At 38.9% G+C, this 20,128-nt stretch overlaps 2 protein-coding genes across 2 annotated transcripts; one reads left to right on the top strand and one right to left on the bottom strand.

The window, feature by feature from the left end:
* Positions 1-852: 852 nt before the first annotated feature.
* On the bottom strand, positions 853-6,146 carry LOC131323378 (homogentisate 1,2-dioxygenase). The gene is made up of 9 exons (XM_058355137.1): positions 5,801-6,146; positions 4,474-4,704; positions 3,803-3,882; positions 3,220-3,387; positions 2,912-3,087; positions 2,437-2,506; positions 2,191-2,345; positions 1,513-1,596; positions 853-1,370 (listed from the first exon to the last, which is right to left on the bottom strand). Exons 1-9 carry the CDS (start codon positions 5,995-5,997, stop codon positions 1,125-1,127), a joined length of 1,407 nt encoding a protein of 468 aa, XP_058211120.1. The 5' UTR covers positions 5,998-6,146; the 3' UTR covers positions 853-1,124.
* Positions 6,147-8,022: 1,876 nt separating this feature from the next.
* Positions 8,023-17,551, top strand: LOC131323376 (uncharacterized). The gene is made up of 9 exons (XM_058355136.1): positions 8,023-8,601; positions 10,512-10,628; positions 10,912-10,994; positions 11,972-12,435; positions 13,265-13,440; positions 14,183-14,268; positions 15,508-15,641; positions 16,656-16,961; positions 17,318-17,551. Exons 1-9 carry the CDS (start codon positions 8,251-8,253, stop codon positions 17,503-17,505), a joined length of 1,905 nt encoding a protein of 634 aa, XP_058211119.1. The 5' UTR covers positions 8,023-8,250; the 3' UTR covers positions 17,506-17,551.
* The last annotated feature ends 2,577 nt before the right edge of the window (positions 17,552-20,128 follow it).

Raw genomic sequence — 20,128 nt, 5'->3', positions numbered from 1 at the left:
GGCAGCCGGTTTAGATTTATTTAATGTTTTCCTATAAATTGGGACATTGGGGGTTTATTGTTTTTTTATTTTGGTCCAATTAAGGAGAGACTCTTTAGAGAAGTGTCGTAGAGTTCTGTGTTCCTTTTGTTATTATTGGGGTTTGATATTAGGATTTTTGTGTTGTTACTTTGAATTTCACTACGGGTTTGTGTTTTCCTTTCGAGCTCTGCCAGAATTTATTCCTGAATATCGTTTGGTGTTTCGTTGAGGGTTACGGGTATAGCCGGCTCTTTATTATCTTCTGATTTATAGTAAATCCTCTTCCGCTCTTCGCCCATGGAGTACGTTCTTACTTTATGCTTGAGCGGAACCACGTACATTTTTGTGTCCTTATTTTATTTGTTCTCTACTTCGTGGCTGGTTGTCATGTACTCCTACTTTCCCCGGCCTCCAATGTTAATTTACATAAAATTCCCATGTCAATAAAAATTGAACAAATAAAAATCGATACTCCTTCAAAATAAGTGTGGAAGTGTTATCTGTGTTGGTAAATATAGCGAAAATGAGAGAAGGAAAGCACTATAAACTTTAAATATGTCTTTGTATCTTTTTAAAGAATTTTTTTACTGTTCAAAAATAAATAAATAAATAAATAAACTTTAGTAGCATTAAATCGTGTATAATTTTCTCTTTCTTAATCCAAAAACGTGTAGACAATGCCAATTAGGAATATTGGCCCCATAGAGTGAAGAATTTGGTAGAGAAATGGTGCCTAAGTTTTCTTTTCCTAAAATTTTTATTTTGTTGGCATCTATAACTTTAATAGAAATAGGTGACCGACGAGATGGTTCTTATTTGTATGCTTAGACATTTTTAAAAGAACACTGCTCTCTTTTATTCCATAGATTTCATTATCGCTAACTTAATAAATCCAAGATCCCAACATAGCAACTATGTCTTCTCCAATCAGTGATACACCACAGAAAACAGATGAAGTAGGGAAAGCAACACCACATTCTTACATATTTCCCGTCTAAGGTTCAATTCGTGTTCCTACATATATGCATTCATTCTTTAATCGGATGCTGGCCATTTTATTAGAGAAGCAATTATGTGCCTGGGTTTAACATTGGAAGCCAAAATCATCCACAATGCCCTCCGGTTCCACTTTCATCGTGACCATTCCGTATGTCACTTAGTTGAGCGTTTGTTGCTTCGCAAGTGAAATGGGACTTCAGTCCAATCCAGCACTGGTAATAATCATCATCCTTTAAGGGAGACTCGAGAGCCCATGGGCAGACTCGCGGTATGAGACACGATTCAAACATGAAAGCCATGGTATCGGCTATTCTCTGTGGTCCTGCTTCATTTCCACGAGCAATTGTTGCCTGCGATCGAAAAGGAACAACGCGTTAGATCCTATGCTGTCAAGTAGTGGTGAGACTGAAAAGCAATGACTAATGGGATAAATGAGATTAGGATTTCATGTATTCCAGAAAAATATGAACATAATACGAAGAAAAGGCCTACCTCATAAGTCTTCGTATCAGGACCGTGGGGAGTCATGCAGTTATGAAGGCTTGCACCACCTGGGAGAAACCCATCGGCTTTTGCCTGAAAATAAGAATATTGAGTACCTACTCTCAATTTAACGTTTAGAGTTGGGCCAATTGCAAAACTAATGCCTAACATTGGAAGAACAGGCTAATAGATTAGGTTATTCACTTTAAAATGAGGAAGCTCATGTTGGGTCACAGAATGGGAAAATCTCTGTTTGCCCTCTCTCTCTTCTCACCGACACATGAGATGAGAGTAACATGTATCGTTCCAAATCCATTATTTCCTTCTAGCGATATACGGGAACTTTAAGATATATCTAAACATGCATTCCATCAATTTCATAATCAGTAGAATGGAGAAAATAAGTATGCCGGTTCTATTACATAACCATCGCTACTCCAGGTGTGTATTAACCACAATTCGAACCTCGCACCACTCCATTTGTCGGTGGCAGGAGATACCACTCTAGCTACTGCCAGCATAAGGGTTTACTTTTTATTACTCCCCCTACCCAAATGCACCAACCAACTTCACATATAACACACACAGTAACTACTTCGTCAGTTTGGGAGGAAAACAGCGATAGGAGTAGTGAAAATCATCAATATAAACCAAAGGATAAAAAGTTCATTGGTCGAAAAGGTTTACCTCATATCCTCCATAAATCAGACCCATGAATTCACTCATGCAATTCCGATGGTAATATGGAGGTCGGAAAGTATGTTCAGCAACCAACCACCTTGGAGGGAAGATGACGAAATCAAGCAATGCCACGCCAGGTTTATCTGTCGGTGCGGTCAGAACTGCATTCCATTACACAAACTGGTTTAAACAAACAACAATATAACAAGGTAAAAGGGTCAAGAAACCACAGCCAAATAGATTCCTCCTCACCTGTATTAATTGACGGATCACTATGATCAACCAGAACAGTATTATACGGGCAGAACTTGCTTAGATCATACTGCAAACAATGATTTCACAAGAATTATTAAGTTACCAACACAGTTAGGAAAAACGGTGCATGGACAACAACAATCTAAAATTCCCTGTTATGAGCCTTGGCGAATCTATTTTAGGTTTTGGCCCCCCACAAAAAAAAAAAACAAAAACTTTTCCTACACACATAGAGTACGAACCATACAATTAAAAAATAAAAAACCAATTTTGAAAAAAGTTCAAAAAAGTTGCGTGCGCGCACACCAAAAAAAATAGAAAACTGACAAAAGAGCTGGTTTTTTTGTCTTATTTCCATCATTAGAACAAACTTTTTTTAACAAAATGAAAACATGTTCAGAAAAAAGAAACCTTTTTTCTCGAGACATTCTAAACGCAGAATTGAGGATCTTATATCCAAAAATATACCCACCTTGAATGGGGCATAATTACCATGCCAGGCAACCACGTTGAAGGGGGAGAAATCCTGTTTTGCAGTAAAAAGTTCGCCACCAAACTTTTGTACAATAGTATATCCTGGACAGGAGCTCTCTTCAAACCAGGCAGTGGGAACAAGGAAATCTCGTGGAGCAGCAAGACCATTAGCCCCTACATATTATAGAGATATAGAAACAAGTAAAACTCTGAATGAGAAACAAACACTTTAGTTACTCTGGTACATGCTTTGAGCATTATATTATGTAGAAACTTACTATCATCAATTGCAATTACATTATGTACCTATTGGCCCGAGATCAGGAAGTTGAAAATGGGTGCCAAAAATCTCTGCAACATAACCACGTGATGGGCCATCCGGCAGGTTAACCGCGAAGCGGAATCCTTGTGGCAAAACAACAATTTCACCGGGAGACACTTGCAATCTTCCACATTCAGTTGTGATCCACAATCCTAGTCGAACAGTAATATGATCAATTAGAGAAACGCTTTCAATGCTGAAGACTTTGTGCAAACATTCAATTACAGGATTTTTTAGCATGGGTCCCTTCTTGGAAAAACTCCAATAAGAAATGTGTTATTCCCTTCGTAGTTCATACCTGCTAAAGACCATGCTTCTTAAAACACTTTCAATAAAGGGGAAATGCATCCCTTTGAAAATGATAAAGACCAAAAGACTTTTACAATTCACAGTATCCTATTCATTAAAGACGACTCCCTAGTCCGTTACTCCATAACAGTCTGTAAGTGATTACACATCTGAATTTTGTATCTTAAAAAAACTAATTTGCTATAAAATAACACATTGGTGTGAAACTGAAAGATGGCAACTGTATCTTCTTTAAAATTATTGATGGCTATCACTTACTTCCTTTCTGAGGAACAATCAAAAAGTCACCATCAGCATTGCAGAAGGCACAGTTGTCCATTGACTTGTTGGCAGTGTACCTACATTTGCTGCCTATTAGGAAGCAGATATATCCACAATTCAAACTACCAATGACCCGAATATAGGTTGAAGAACTTTACAAAACTACATACTCAAACTAGCTTATAAGTATTTGCCTCTGAATATGGATGTCCTAGTCTGTGAAATCCACCGAGGTTTGCACGGTTGAAAACAAACCCTTACAAGGTTTTTATACCCTCGATTCCTTGAAAGAGTAAAAAGTATGCCCCCAGTGTTAAAAAATAGAATATATCAGCATATAACTGGCATCATTTGCACATGTACATATATTTATGTCGGTTGAACAAAATGAAGTTCATACGAGATCACGGTCATCTGTTCTAATTCAACTATAACCAATAATGGTCAGAAAAAAATTGAGAAATAGATATGATATCATGAAACAATTACACAGAACAAAATTTGGCTTTTGGCTTCCCCAACAACCCACAATCACACACTGGGGGGAGGACATGGGCGTCAAGGCCGAGTCTCAAAATAATAGTGTCGTCTGAAAAATAAATGGAAGATATCATTATGCCAGATATAACCAGATGATATTGGTAAACGAGGTATGGAATGCCAATTACATGTGAATTGCGTAACCATGCCGAAGGTAAGAGCTGCCAGCCCCACATACTGTTTGTAAACCATCGATAAAATCAGTTGGTAATTCGGGAATTTCTACAGGCTTCCAACGTAGTTGAGTAGGATTAGCAGAACTGTTGGACTGGTTGAATTCGCTCACAAGCTTCTCATGACTTGGCACTCGAGGCTTAAATGGTTCATGTGTGACTGATGGTTTGATACGATACAGCCAACTGCAAAAGAAGCCGGTAACATAAATACATCACTAAAGAACCAACATCAGGAAACTTAAAAACTAGAGCAGCAGAGCAATTAACATGAATCGAAAAGTAAACAAGGCCCGATTGGCCAGAAACTAAAACCGTTTTAAAGAAGAAGAAAAATAACTGAACGGGAATACAGATGGTAAACCCACAATGCAACCATGAAGCTCATTGCGGCATTCTTTTGAATCCTGGCAACTGGTTCGCATATTATCCACAGACTGAAATAGATAACCTTTGGAGGCAATGATATATAACTCAAGTGGCCCTTCGTTCATATTTCCCAAGAGACAAAACATGAATAGATCTGGAAGTTTAAATTCTCCAATAATCTCAGCTTCAACGTGCAAATCTAAGATTGGCCTAAGAGAACAACTTTAATCACTACGAGTCTACGACACAAATATTAGTCGAACTCCTAAATGCTCAGAATTCAGGAAATGGATAACTTTCGGAGCATAAAGATACCACTAGAAAACAAATATCTGTCCTTAATTATGTAAGCGACTTCAGACACAGTTGCTGATAAGCACATGATATTGTATATTATTGTGCTTAATATCTCCCATTTATCGTATTAGAATGATTCTCAATCAACCAACAAACTAGCTCAGTAGCCTCAGTTAAACCCAAGGGGTTTGCTAAGTGGTCAAGGCTGGAACTTAGGATTTGCTCCCTTCTAAGGTTTCAGGTTCGAAACCTCTTAGGTTATCAACTATTTGGGGCCAGTCCATATAAAGAGCTGCTCTGACTTTAATTACGGTGGGATCTGTCCCAAGGATCAGTCGAGGTGCAGGGGAAAAAAAACCAAAAACTAGCTCAGTTGACCAGAGTCGTTGCAGCTCAGTAGGAGATCAAGGGTCCGATTCTTTCGTGCTGCGTGAAGGCTCTGTCACTTCACTTAGAGTTGGATTTATTATAGTGCGTATGAGAGATTTTCTCATTCTTGAGATATTCAGATTCATGTAATTTTCATGGACTTACCGCCAGTGATAGAACAAATAATGGTTCTCAATCCGATATATGCATGACTCTATGAACCCAGAGAGAGAGAGAGAGAAGGTACCTTCGTAGGTTAAGTTTGCGAGGGGCGGTGAAGGCGGTGCCGGAGATCTGCTCAGCGTAAAGGCCGTAAGGGCAGAGGAGAGGGCTGTTCTGGCCCGGAGGTAGGGCTCCGGCGATCGCCTCGGACGAGAAGTGGTTGCCGAAGCCGGAATGGTACTCCAAATCCGCCGGAAATTGGGGACACTTGTTGGGCTCCATGGGTCGACTTGAACGGGTTCAGAGATTTCCAGAAAAGGGTAGAGAGAGAGGGTGGTTAAATAGAAGGATGGTGATGGTGATGGTGATGGTGGCGATGGCGATGGCGATGAGGTTGGGTGGTGCATCCCACCTGGCAAGAATCGAAAATCCTATTGGTACCGATGGTACCATAGGGAAAATGGACCGACGGCCACCGGAAGGCTGATCCGAGCCGTCCAAAAATTTTAAAAAATAAAACCGAGTAGGCCTATGTAAGAATCAATGGCATCCGAGGTGTGTAGAGTACTTGATCCAAGCACCCCTTTTTCGTTTATATACACGTGTATATACATATATAGACGAAAACAGGATGCTCGGATCAAGTACTCTACACACCTCGGATGCCATTGATTCTTGCTTAGGCCCACTCAGTTTTGCTTTTTAAAATTTTTGAACGGCTCAAATCGGCTGTCCGGTAGCCGGAGATGGTCATTTAGTAGCTGTCGGTACATTTTTTCTACGGTACCATCGGTACCAATAGCAGTACTCTGGCAAGAATAGTCATACAGTAATCCAATTTGGATTGTGTTTGAGGAGACGTGCGCAGGCGCAGAAGTTCGTTTTCAGTACTCCCTGGGGGGGCCTTGGGAAATGGATTTTCATAACGGATAAAAAGGGGCGGTACAGTGCATTGACTCTCGGTTCAAGAAAATGCTCATGAAATAATCTGGACGGTTCGTTTTCTTTCATGAATATTTTCACGTACCAAGAGTTCTGTATGGGATTACATTTTGGACGAATAAATGGTTTTCGTACCTATTTTTTATCTCTCGTAAAAATGCTAAAAATAAGGTTGAAAAAAATTGTGTTAAATTGTATTAATATAGATGAGATATGAATTGATATCTGAACTTGTTTGAAATTATTGACATATTATACTCCGCTTATTAAGCAGAGGTTAGAAGACCGATTATCTTGGTTTTTTTGTATTCTTTAGCACTCAGAGAAACAAATGTTGCAGGTGTTGTGCGTAACTTTGTGCATTATGTTGTGTTTGTAGTGGTATGGGTATTCACTTAAGAATAAATTATATCATAGCATGTCACGCGTGTTGTGCATCATTTTGAGTTCGTCATCCACTCCGAACTCAAACTTGAGTTTTAAGTTCGTATATTAAATGAGCGGAATTCAATACTCTTAAAAGCTCGATTTGTTTAAAGTAAGTCAAGCTCGTGCTTGAATTTGTAACTCATTTAATAAACGAGTCTAGCTCAAAGCCTCAAATATTAAAAAGCTCGGCTCCACCCTAAACCCCTGATTGGATGGAGGATGAAAAGGACGGATGACTCATACCCTCACCCTTATCCGGGTCCCACAACTTAATCCACGATTTGGGAGCAAGTGAGGAGGGTGGAGTATTTATGCCCTACCAAAATTAATACGGCCTAGCCCATGAGTACAATTATTATTCATCTACAAGCACTAACACACACATTTTATATATATATACTTGCATTTTTTGGTAGGACACACACTGAAGATGTAATGTGTATGGACCCCAATATGAATATGAGTAGATTTGTGTGAATATTTGTAATTGTAGAATAATTGACCCTAACAATTTATGCCTAGCTCATGGGCCGTCTATAAAAAAATCGAGGCGGATGAGGCTCTCTTCATCCCCCTCTTCCAACCTTATCCCTCTATTTCAAACAACCTTATCCCCATGTTATCGCGTATCCAAAACCAAGTCATATTTTATCCCATTCTTTTTAATATCTCATCTTAACCAATAACTTTTTTACCCTTCTATAAAAATCACATCAATGTAGGTCCATTCTCCATAAATAATACAATATCTTATTCAACATCCTTTTTTTTAAATGCACCATCCGTATTTAATTCGTCAAAAACTTATCCCGCATCCAGTCGGCCGCTAAGCATAACTGTCCAAAATCCAAATCCAATGTAGATGTCCGACCCGGACCGAAAACCCATCTCGAATCCCTCAAATAGTAACTATTGGGCCATCCTCCGGCCCAACCACAAAAACCCCCTTCCAGAAAATCGGATAAAGAAAAGCCCTTTCCCCCCGTCGTCTACAACCACAGTACACCCCCATGTCCGCCACCGTTCTCATTCTCTCTCCACCGAAATTCCTTCTCCTAACTGGTAAACTTCATGTACGTACGCCAATACATATACGAAATCGCATCTTTCGCGTACACTCTAAACGAACATTAACGAATCGTGTATTGGGAAGCAGTATCTCAGATGTCTGAATATTGTTTAATGGAAGTGGAAGAGGCCGTTCAAGAAGAAGAGGCCGTTCAAGGAGTCGAGAAAAACGAAAAGAAGAGCAGGAAGAAGGCCAGGGATTCACAGGACAGTGGTCGCCAACAGTCGAGACTCGTTAAGGGAATACTGGTGTCTCTGAGGAAGCCGTCGCACACGCTGAAGACAGGCTCCGAGAACGTTCGGACGAAGAATCGAGCTAGGCTGCGCCGCCTCCTGAGCAGGCTCGTGCGGCGGCACAATTGGGACGAAGCAAGTGGTGTGCTGAGCGTGCTGTTGCGAGGGACCGGCAATGAGAGGTCTCCTTCGAGGAATCGCACCAAGTATTGGGTATGATACTATGATTTTTTTATGAGCGTTTCTTTTTGTTTAGGGCTTGTTTGATGTTTTTTGGGTTCTACTCGTATGACTAGCGTTGATAAACGAACCAAACTGCTCTAGTGACTCAATTTTTTACTCACAAGGCTATTTCTCCCCTCTCAAATTTACAACAATGCTATTAATGAAGCTTCCTCTCATACTTGTGCTTAGATTTGGGTTTCTCCATCGAAAGCTTTTAATCAATTTTTTACCCAAATTTGAGTAAGGGTTGGAGATGCTCTTATATAAGGGAATCATGCTTGAACATCATTTTGGAGCTCGTTAAGCTTTTGAACCAAGCGCGAACATAGAATTCAAGCTACTTGAGATCGGATTAAAGCTAGTTTGAGTTTGATTAGTCTCGTAAATAAGACAAGCTTGTACATTTTTTTAAAGCTCTTTAAGTGCTTGAACATATTTTTAAAACTCGTCAAGTTTTCAAACAAATCAAACCAAACTTGAACATCTACTGTTCCGCTTGTTCGGTTCCTTTATCTTGTTTATGTGTCAGGATGATACTGTTTTGGAAGAAAAACACATAACTTTATTAAACCAGAGCTTCAACTCTGCTCTAATGGCACCTAGATGGAAGGTAGAAGAGAAACAAAATACAAAGAAAGACAACAATAATTATCAACACCTTTCTCAATAAGCTACTCTCTTCTTATAAGCTATACTTTCCCTCCAAAACTAACCTACTGATATGCCTATGTAACAAATTATAACAGCTTCTTAACTAACTGACAAGGGCTACTGAGTCTGATCCTCACCATATGGTGAGAGCCCCTAAAAAATCGCCAAGCATATAACCCTCGTGACCCTCATCTTTCATTGTTTACCATATTAACCAATATAACCTCTCAGAGTGTGAATCGAGACTTGTTGTAAATGTGCTTGTTTTAGGTCCAAATAAGCTTTTTTTTCTACTAAAATAGGACTTGTAATTTGACAGAGAATACTCGAAAGGTTACTGTAATACTACGTACCTATTCGTTAGATATCAGCCATCTCTCTCTCTCTCTCTCTCTCTCTCTCTCTCTCTCTCACACACACACACACACACACACACACACACACACACACACAGAGGCTCCATTTGGGTAGATATGGATTTCGAATGGAGAAATTTGACTTTAATTATTCGGTGCTCGAACATTAGGCTAGCCAGTTTACATATGGAATTCGACATTGAGTTTAGGGGATTTATTATGTATCTATGATGGGTTTGAAGTCTCTGACCAAGGAATTTGAAATTGTTTATACTAAGGATTTCAGTTGTACGAGGGTTCCTTTGATCTATTTTTCACTCTTGCATTACAAGTCACCTATAGCTAAACCAATTATATTGTCAAGGAAATTAGAGACCAAATCCCTTCATTTGAAATCCATATCTTTCTACATAGTGTTTTATATGGATTGTATCCCTATTGCTGGGAGTGGTTGGTGGTTATGAGTAGATGTGAAGTAAACAAAATCCAGGAGCGGGAATACAGAAGACGACTTGTCAAAAATGTAGATGAAGAGAAATGTTGGTCGAAATACCATTATGCAGTTCATTTAGAAAGTTTCAATCATATAATACGCTAAACCATGCAATGATGCTCAATTGCATTTGAAATGTGAAGCAAAACCGAAGATTTAATTGCTGGCTTGCCTTTGGTTTGTTGCTGCAGTGGTGCTAGTTGTTGATTGTTTATGAACCGTGACATTTGTTGTAACCTTCTGCCAGTATTGTGCAGCACGATTCGTGTTGGTTATTTGCATCTTAATTTCGTGTCACGTGTGTTCAATTATATTAGCAAAGATTGGAAAGTTTTGGTGGTAAGAACTTAAAAGATGGCATGAACATTTTGCGGACTGTCTGTGCATGAAATTTTCAGGTTGCTATGGAGCTTCTCAAGCATATAAATAGTGGGTCTGTCAATTCAACCAAGATCCAGAATGTTTATGAAATTTGGATGAAAAGGATCGGAGCTATGAAAGATTGGCCAATAAAGGTGTAGTCTCGAAAACATCCTTCCTATATGGCGCGCAATTACATTTTCTCTCCATTGCCACTGTGCGGCTTGTTTCTTTCTTTTTTCTATTGCTTTATATTATGGAAGTTTACTGTTTACGTGCCTATATTTTTGGCTGGAATTGTGAGGTGATATTGTTCTTGTTCTGTAAATGAGACATTGTCTAAGCACTTTTCATGGTTTCATACCTTGTCTCTCCTAGACATTTTTATGTGCATTTTGGTGACATTTAGCGTGTTCTTTGACCTTTCTCTGTTGGCAGGATAGATTTATGGTTCAATTGGAGTCCATCCTTTTTTTTCTTAGACAGGGGAATGTAGGTGAAGCTCATCAGGCTGCTTTAAGGTACATTGTTTTTGTTATGTGTTTCAATTTTCTTGAATGAAGAAACCACTGTTTTTTCTTTTCCATGTGTTATCTGGCTTATAGAAATCTCTTTACGTATTAGTGAAATGACTATAAAAAGCTTAAAGCTACTAGAAGCGGTTGCTCATGATGTAGTGGGGAGATCTGCTGCCGACAAACTTGTTATTACGTATTGAGAAGTTTTGGGAAATATGACGTTGAACGTGAATCCATGCGGAGTTGTTTTGAAACTCTTGCAAAAGTATATAAGACGAGGCAAAACTATTTCTCTAACATATAATATCCCCTTGCGGAGATCCTGGGATAAATAGCCTTCAGAGTTCAAAGTTGAAATCAAAGTCTTATCGAGAATTTCTTTATCCCGTAATTTTAGCCTAAATTCAAGCTGTTACCTTTAGTAAGAACTCGAAGTTCGGCTGAGTGGGAAAGAAGATTTAGTGATCAGTCAATCAATGAATTTGCCAATCCCAAGCGGTTAACCTAGTGCCAACTTGAGCTGCGATGAGCTCTTCAGGAAGCATAGGTCTCGTTTGCAAATCCCGTGAAGCGCTCAAGCCATTGGGGCCTACCCCAGGGCCTATGGCACGTGCAGGATAGGGGGACTGCATGTGGGGTGCAGCTTTTGATACCCTGTTAACCAAAAAATACGAGAAGGAAATTGAGTTTGTTGATTTACAAAAAATTAGTAGTCTTGCCAATCAGAACTTGCCAGATGCGAGGGAATCTCGTAGGTTGTTGGCTCAGTTTCTCCCATATCTTGTCTGATCTAAGGGGTACCAATCTTGAGTGAATAACTTGGTTTTCTGAATAACTGATAGTTGCACTTGTAAGTTTTTTCTCTTTTTTTTTTGGTTGGAAGCCTGTGAATTGGTTGTCATAGTATATTTCCTGGTGTGCTTGAGAAGCCAATCTATGATGGGCTTTGTATTGATTAACACTGGGGGTGTTTCTCTCAGCCTCATGCAAGAACGCGAATTTGGAAGCGACCCAATTTCAAATATGGTTGTGGGCTTGACTTTTTGCCAGCTGTGGTATTCTACTATTTCAAAAGAGTTGCAGTTCAGAAATTCAGACAAGTCTTACACCCCTATACCATCAGATATGGAAACGAGAGACGAAGCCCCCATTGTGAATTCTGAGGGACATGCTACAGTTGATACCCATCAAGTTGGTTCCTCCTTTCAAGCCGATTCAGACACCTCTGTTAGGAATGACAAAGTGGTTGCTCGAGATGTTGATCTGGACCAACATAGAGAAGTTTCCATGGAGGTGGATGATAATCTACAGAAAGAAACTACCTACAAAAATAACCAGTCACTGGGCTTCTATATGGATGCTGCTGAGGACAGTGGACATGAAAAGTCTCCTTTATCTAATTTTGGTGGCAATATGCAGTATGCATCTACTTTCAATGCCCATGGTGAGTTTGAAAGTTTGTTTGTTTATTGGTATTATCTTTGTTTTAGATGAGCAGCTCTTGTGTTGATGGTAACTATAAGAAAAGATAATGGAACTCTAGCTGTAAAGTGAGCTGACAATCTCTGATAATGCAGTTACATTAGTTGTTTCATTTCCATATTTTTCCAGTTGGTCTTGGTTCTGATGTCTAGGCTTAGGGGGCTTTCTGATTTGTCTCTAGCATTCCAGTTGTAGTTTGTCTGATACCCATGAAGTTTATACTGTCTCTTGATTAGTTGTTTAATTTCCATTTAATTTAGCTTTTCATTGATCCATAATTATATTTAGAATCGGATCAGTGCTGTTATTCTGAAGACAAAAAAAGAGTCCATCGATAGTCAAGCCCATTGCCCCTACTTAACATTCCTTTTGTAGTCTAAAGCTAAATTATCTAAGGTCATGAAGCCAATGAAGATCCAACCGAGCCAAGACTAACAAACACAGACCTAGCCGAATGCAATGTATGAGTTTACCTTTTGACGCAGTTTGTCTGCTTAAAGTCAGCAATGATCTTGCTTCTTGAATCTTAACCTTTCACTGTGAAACTTTGCTCAAGAGAGTCGAACAGCTAGACTAAAAAACATACGACCTCCTTTAAATGAGATGCCAACATATACAAAAACGATGGGGGTAAGAACAAATTTTCCTCACAACAACTAATTACACAGTCCTTTCTGCCAAACTTTGTGAGGCATTTTTAGGCTCTTGATATTCCTTGTTATATTCTATGTAATTTGGTGCTGGTGCATTTGTAATGACTGCTGAACTTCTATTCTTTCTTGCTTGAGAAGGCTTGGATTCATGGTTGTTGCCATTTCAATTGTCGCATCCAAACAAAAACTTTGAGGATGTAACATGTTCGCAGAGGGACACACTAAATGACCACTATAAGGGTGCAGTAAAGCATTTACGACTTGCTCTCTGTTCAACACCTCCAGTTTATGAGGCCCTGCTTCCTTTAGTACAAGTAAGGAATTTTCATTCATTCATTTATCTGAACTGTTAAACAGAATTTTTGCACAATTTATATTGAGTACAAAGTAAAAAGGGCGATGGTGTGAACCTGGGTGTTTTTGCATTCCTTGGATTTTTTTTTTTGAATATGCATTCCTTGGATGAGATTCACTGAGCTTGGTACTATTTTTTGGGTAACTCATGTTGTAAGCTTTGCTAATCACTAAAACAGCCTTGCTATGCTGTCACCATTTTTTGCCTTTCTAATCCTTCAGCTCGGCACAGGTGGTGCACGTAATCATTTGTCCAGTCAAACGTGACAATTAGTAGTTTGTGTCGCAAGTTCCTTAGAAGGATTGTTGACAAGAAAAATATACATATCTTGCCATCAAGACTCTGCAAGTTCAAAAACCTTAGAAAATCACTTCTGTTGTGTTGCATTGGTACCCGTAAAAGAGGTTTTGTGGTCATTTTTGAGCCTCTGGGACCCTTCATTCAGTCATAGATTGGAGACTGGTGTTTGCATAATGCTAAGTTCTTGCAATACCACTTTCCCCTGTCTTGTTTGATACATAATACTATATTCTCGTCTATCCTTCTTCCATTGTTATTCTGAGTAACAAAAGATGGTTTTATTTCATGTCACTTGATCATACTTCTCCATCGTTGTTGTTGATTTTGAACTTCGATATGGGACAAGCGTGACTTGTCATTGGAGTTTTAATACTTTTAACTCAAGTTTGTTGCCTGACTAGATGCTGCTGTTTGCGGGTCACATTGACGAGGCTGTCAATGAGCTCGAGAAGTTTGGTCATAGTTCACAGGCAGCAATCCCTCTAAGGTAATGGCTCCTTTTCTATTTGGGTCAGAAACTATAAAATAGAAAACATGTCGAGAGGAGATAGATAACATTAGTTATTTGAAGATGTAAGAAAGCATAGAGGAAATAATGCCCTGCTTGAGGAGCTCAAATTACCAGTGGGGTTGCAGCAGTTGTGAGAATAATATTAGTGCTCACTATGTTGGAGACTTGGAGTTGGGTTTTTCCAATTGTGGTGTTGATGCCCAAGATGACAGCTGTGACTGGGTGGCTGCGGCGCAGGATGTAGTAGTTATGATGGTGCGGCAGGGAATCAAATTTGTTCTTCCTGGCACAGTTGGGAAATCAAACTGATGCTCTTCTTTTGTTATCATATCGTCTTGCTCTTGAAAGATACTCTAGGTTCTATTTTCTTCCCGATTTGTTGTAGCCAAAGATTATTGTAGCTGTTGATGTGATGTAACTGACAAATAGGTGGCAAAACGCATCAGAGACTGGAGACTCCAGCATTGAGTGGTTCATGGGTTTTGTGTGTGCGCGCGCGCGCGCACTGGTGGAATTCTAGGCAGGTGTGTGGGAAACCATTAGGCTGTTGGAGATCCACGTGCTTTTGGTGGTATTCCAAAACTTTGGGAATTGGGTTATAAATGATATTGACATGACTTGTATGTTCTGGGAGATCAATTAATTGTTCCTGCTTTCACAATTGTGTACTGGTTTAGTGGTTTTTGCTGATCATTCTTGAAAATAACTAAGCGAGTGTAGTCCTGTTCAAACTTCTTTCGAATGAACTATTGAATATATTGCCTTTTCCAATGAACTGAAACCTTTGTATTTGTTTGGTTCTTCCATTTAGTTTTTCAACTGCTTCGGTCCATGTTCTTTCTTCAACGATGACCTTTTCACCTAATCACTTAAACCTGGCAGCAATATCTTGTTGGATTCTGTGACAATGGGGTATAGAGTAGGGATTGTATCTTCTTATTCCAATCAACCACAGAAATAGACTTAGATATGTAATCATTGTCAGCACAATAGACTGTTATGGAAGAACTGTGAGACCAGATAACTATACTTCAAGGTTCTTATTTATTCAGTGTGTATTATTGATACCAAAAGACTATAGTAGATGTATTAAGGGTGTGGAATACTAGTCATTTTTATTGGAGCCATTATATGCTTGGCCACCCGTTCTTTTGGGGTTGTGACTGTAAAGGACCCATATCTTATTATCTTTCTTCTTTCTTCTCATTGGTGTAGAACAAAAACTAGCCTAGTGGAGCATTTTGATGGTGCCAACAATGCCAAGCTTTCAACCAGCTTTGAGGGTATATTGAAGAAGGATCCCACATGTAGCCATTCATTGGCAAAGCTCATCAGCATGCATCAAAATGGTACAAATAACTTTCTGGAATTTTATGTGTTCTAATCTGTGCAAGGTATTATGTCTAGTTATTATTATGCTGTTCCTGCTAGCAACTGTTGATATCTCTCAATGTTGGTACTTGTTTAGTCTATGCTTTTCTGTTTTCCAACTGCGGCCATTAAGTTTCAACGTGTTGTCAGCTGATAAATTCCGTCAAATGAAGGATTTTTCATCTTCAATACAAATTACACACTGAACTGCGCATTGACTAGAAACCATCTATGACAAGTGTTCTGAACCCTCTCTTGAAAGATGCTGACTGGTGTTTATAAGTGATTGTTCAAGGAATTTGACTATGAGGCAGTAGGTTTCACCTTTTTAAAATGTTACGTTTTTTGGTGATCCCTTCTTATTTATTTGGCCATTATTGCACTAGTACAAGAGAATCATGGTGTTTCACGATCAGTATTGGAAAATGAATGGAGAAGTGATGGAACGTGCTGCTTGATTTGATGTTGCCTAAGCCTCTGATTTTCCACAATAGGTTATTAATCATGGCTAACAATGGAAGAAGTTTGATAAGAACCAGCCAATGCTCTAGTAACCCTTCTGGAGCTCTTCAAGTTTGATTCTTCCATTCTGCGGTCAGAGAGCATTTCAAGGTTGTTCCATTTCCAGCATTTCACCACGCATTTTGCCATATTAATCCTTCGATAGTAGGAGCAACCGCTCAACGCTGTCCTTTCACTGTATGAACCGATAGGAGGGGCTGTCTATCCCCCAAAACAAGCAACCCTTTTAAAGGTTACCCAGACGAAACAAACTTTTCACCTTTCAAGTGTGTTTCCAAAATCCAATCAATTATGTAGCTATCTAAGACATTGTGTTGCATGAGTTAGAAATTAAAATAGCTTAGAAATAGGAGGCTAGGAGCTTGGACTGATTTCTTTCCTATTCCTTGAAGCTGTTCATCTACATGATTTCCGTATACGGGATGTACGTTGTCTACAAGATTCATGCCTTACCTTTTCCATATTCGCAGGGGATTATAGCCCTCAACAACTGGTAGAGATGACAGCGTTGCATTTGGATGCTACCTATGCAGAATGCAACACTTGGAAAGAGTTTGCCTCTTGCTTTCTGAAACTTCATAGTTGTGAAGAAGATCAAATGTCGACGTGTTTGAATGGAAATGAAGGTGTAAACAAGCAATCACATTCTCGTCGCTTCCACAGGATGTCCAAAACATTCACAGACGGAACATCTGGAAAGACTTGGAGGTTTCGTTGCCGATGGTGGTTAACACGTCACTTCAGTGAGACCATTCTTAGTTCAGAAATTGAAGCAGGTATTCCTTATCACGAGATTAATGCACTTTTCGATGCTCCCTTTTGATAAAAGGTGGATTTCAAATGAAGTCATGAAACATTGTGAGTAAATAGGAACGGACAGTTTAGATTCGTTAGTTTACATACGGATTTCGACTTTGAGTTTGGGAGCTTATAACGGTGAATTTGAAATGACTCTTTAATTGGAGTGTTTTTCAAAGCCACCTTTTAGTTAAACTTCCCCTTTTTTTTTGCTTCCCATTTTGATATTGACCGTAACATAGCCTTAGGTCTTTTGCTTTGATGAGGACTAATTCAACATATTCATACGTAATTGTAACAGATTGATGTTATCTTTTGCTCTTCATGATGACAGGTGATTTGGAACTCTTAACTTACAAAGCAGCCTCAGCTTCTCATATGTATGGACCAGAATTTGAATATGTTGTAAAAGCTTACAAATGTTTGGAGGACAGGGATAATGACATGTTCTTGTACCTGCAAATGCACATGCAGAATTCTGTTGGATTCTATCCAGATTCTAACAAAACGAATCAACGATGAATCCGGTGTTTTGGGAATGTGAGGCAAGTTTTGAGTTTTTCTGTCATTTGAATAATTACTGTTGTTGTCAAGTACAGTAAAATACACCGCCCAACCATGTGAACCAAGGTTCTGGTAAAATTTGGTGCTTCAAATATTCCCAAAGGAGAATAAATTATCTCCTCCTGAGGAGGAGAAGTGCCATTTTCCTCCAAACCAATCCTCGGGCGCCACGTCATCAACAGTGCCAGACCAAATGAAAATCAGGTGTGCTGTCCAAACATGGGTTAACTCTTCAACTCCTCCGGAAAAAATTTAACCCTTGAAGGTTTCAAAAATTACCCACATGCCACAACACCCCATTATATCTCACTAATTAAAAAGTGGAACGTGCGACTAAACAAATACTTCCTCCGTTTATAAATAAATGTCCGGCCCACAAAATTAAACCTTTAAAAACATGCGATTTTTTTAAAATTAATTTTTTTTTTGACAATTTGAAAGAATTCATTAATATCTATTGATTTGTGAAAAAAATTGAATTATTTAGAGAAACAAATGCATCTTTTTAAATGCCTAGGTTTGCGGTAAGGACATTTATTTGGGAGCGAAGGAAGTACAATACCGCACATATTTGTGCACAGATTTTTGTAGGGCCCACTTTTGAATCCCATATAAATGTTTTAATTTTAATACTACACAAATTTGCCAGTGTTATCTTTAAAAATTGAGTATTCTGTTTATTAATGTTAAGATAACTTTTTGATTGGATAACTATTAAGAGATTGGGAATTGATTTTCACACTCTCTTTTTTACAATTCATACTTTTTTTTTTGGTCTTCAACTCAAATCATTTGTGTAGAACCCCCGAAGTGAGCTCCACTGTTTTTAAGTAGTATGCAAGTAGCTCGTAAAACTAATGATTTTTTTTTTTTGGTATTAGAGTTGATTCAATAACTTTAGATTAACATGTTTCACTCTTAGACCAACCCAAAACTCCAAAAATTGAAATGAAATGGTTAAGGCCATTAGACAAAATTTCACTGCCAGCTAATCAGCAATACGAGATAGGCAACAAATAAAGTTAATTTAAAACTTAAATTGTATGCAAAAATTTACGGATTCGGGTATCCTCTTCCATACATAATAACAAAAATTTACAACCTTAACCGTAAGCACCGTAAGCAAAATACCAAAAGGAAGAGAGTACTAACTAAACATGGTTCCTCTCCCATACAAAACAAAAAGTGTACAATTTTGCGTGCGAGAACCAATTTTCCACTTTCCATCCCACTGTAAAATAAACAGATAATGGGGTGTTGTGGGCCTTGTGGCATATGGGTAATTTTTGAGACCTTCAAGGGTTAAATATTTACCAGATGAGTAGAAAAGTTAACCCATGTAGACACCACACGTGATTTTCATTTGGTTTGGCACTGTAGATGACGTGTCGCCTGGGGATTGGTTTGGAGGAAAAGGGTACTTCTCCTCAGGTGGAGATAATTTATTCTCTTTCCGAAGATGCTGGGTCTGCTATATACTGCTATATAGATAGTATAGTACAAGAAAAGTTCAAAATTTCAAACACCCCGGGACACCTAGTCTCCTTTTCCGTCGCACATTTAATGTGGAGTTGAGTTTTGTTCAGCCTCTTAAGTAGAGGGTGAACACTATTTTCCTTTCTATTAGTTAAAAGTGTATGAATTCTATCATAAAGTGATGTCATGTTTATCAAAAAATATATTGCACGAATAAAATTTACATCATTTCGATTAACAAGGAGGGTACCACGTGGCAGTGCCACAAAAGCACTGAATAATCTCTCTTTCTATACTATCGTTAATAAGAGCATCTCCAATCCACCTCTATTTCTCCAAAATAGAGGATGGATGTGACACATTGAGGGGAGATTTTATAATTTATTCTCTTTTTTCTTCACTTTTTGTAATTTTTGGGAGAATTTTTGAGGGACCCACCGTCCTTTTTAGAGTTTGGTCCTCCAAAAGTAAATTTGGCCCTCTAAAAATTGAGGACCAAAAGTAAATTTGGAGTACAAAATTCCTCCAAACTCTAAAAAGGACAATGGGTCCCTCAAAGATTCTCCAAAAAAGTACAAAAAGTGAAGAAAAAATGAAATAAATTACAAAATCTCCCCTCAATGTGTTACATCCATCCTCTATTTTGGAGGAAATAGAGATGGATTGGAGATGCTCTAATAAGGGGAGGCTTTGGTGTTCCAATTTGGCTCGATTTTTCCAATTATGTCCCCCGCGAGTTCCTGGCCGCGTGGTTTTCTAGGGGTGGTTTCGTCATTTTTCAGCCTAGGCAAAAAACGTGAACGTGATTACGCCACGTCTCCCCCCGTCCTTCGCTTCGCTTCGTTTTCTTTTTCTTTCTTTTCTGGTTCAGAGAAAACAGCGAGAGAGAGAGAGAGAGGATGAGTTTGGGGGGTTCCTTCCGTTCCTCTGCTCTGCCGCTTGCCGTCGAGTGGTATTCTGCGGGATTCGTGATTCTGCTGCTGCTTCCACGTCTGTCGTTGTCGTCTCGTCCGGTGGGAGGTGAGTGCTCTTGGATCTTTGGTTTAGGGATTTTTCTCCTTTGGTTTTTTTTTTTTTTGGGAAATTTTTATAAATGGTCCCTCTA

This window comes from Rhododendron vialii, chromosome 4a (assembly GCF_030253575.1).
Source record: "Rhododendron vialii isolate Sample 1 chromosome 4a, ASM3025357v1".
NCBI classification, from domain to species: domain Eukaryota; kingdom Viridiplantae; phylum Streptophyta; class Magnoliopsida; order Ericales; family Ericaceae; genus Rhododendron; species Rhododendron vialii.
Note: the sequence above shows the minus strand (reverse complement) of the source record. Positions and strands in the feature narration are given on the sequence as shown.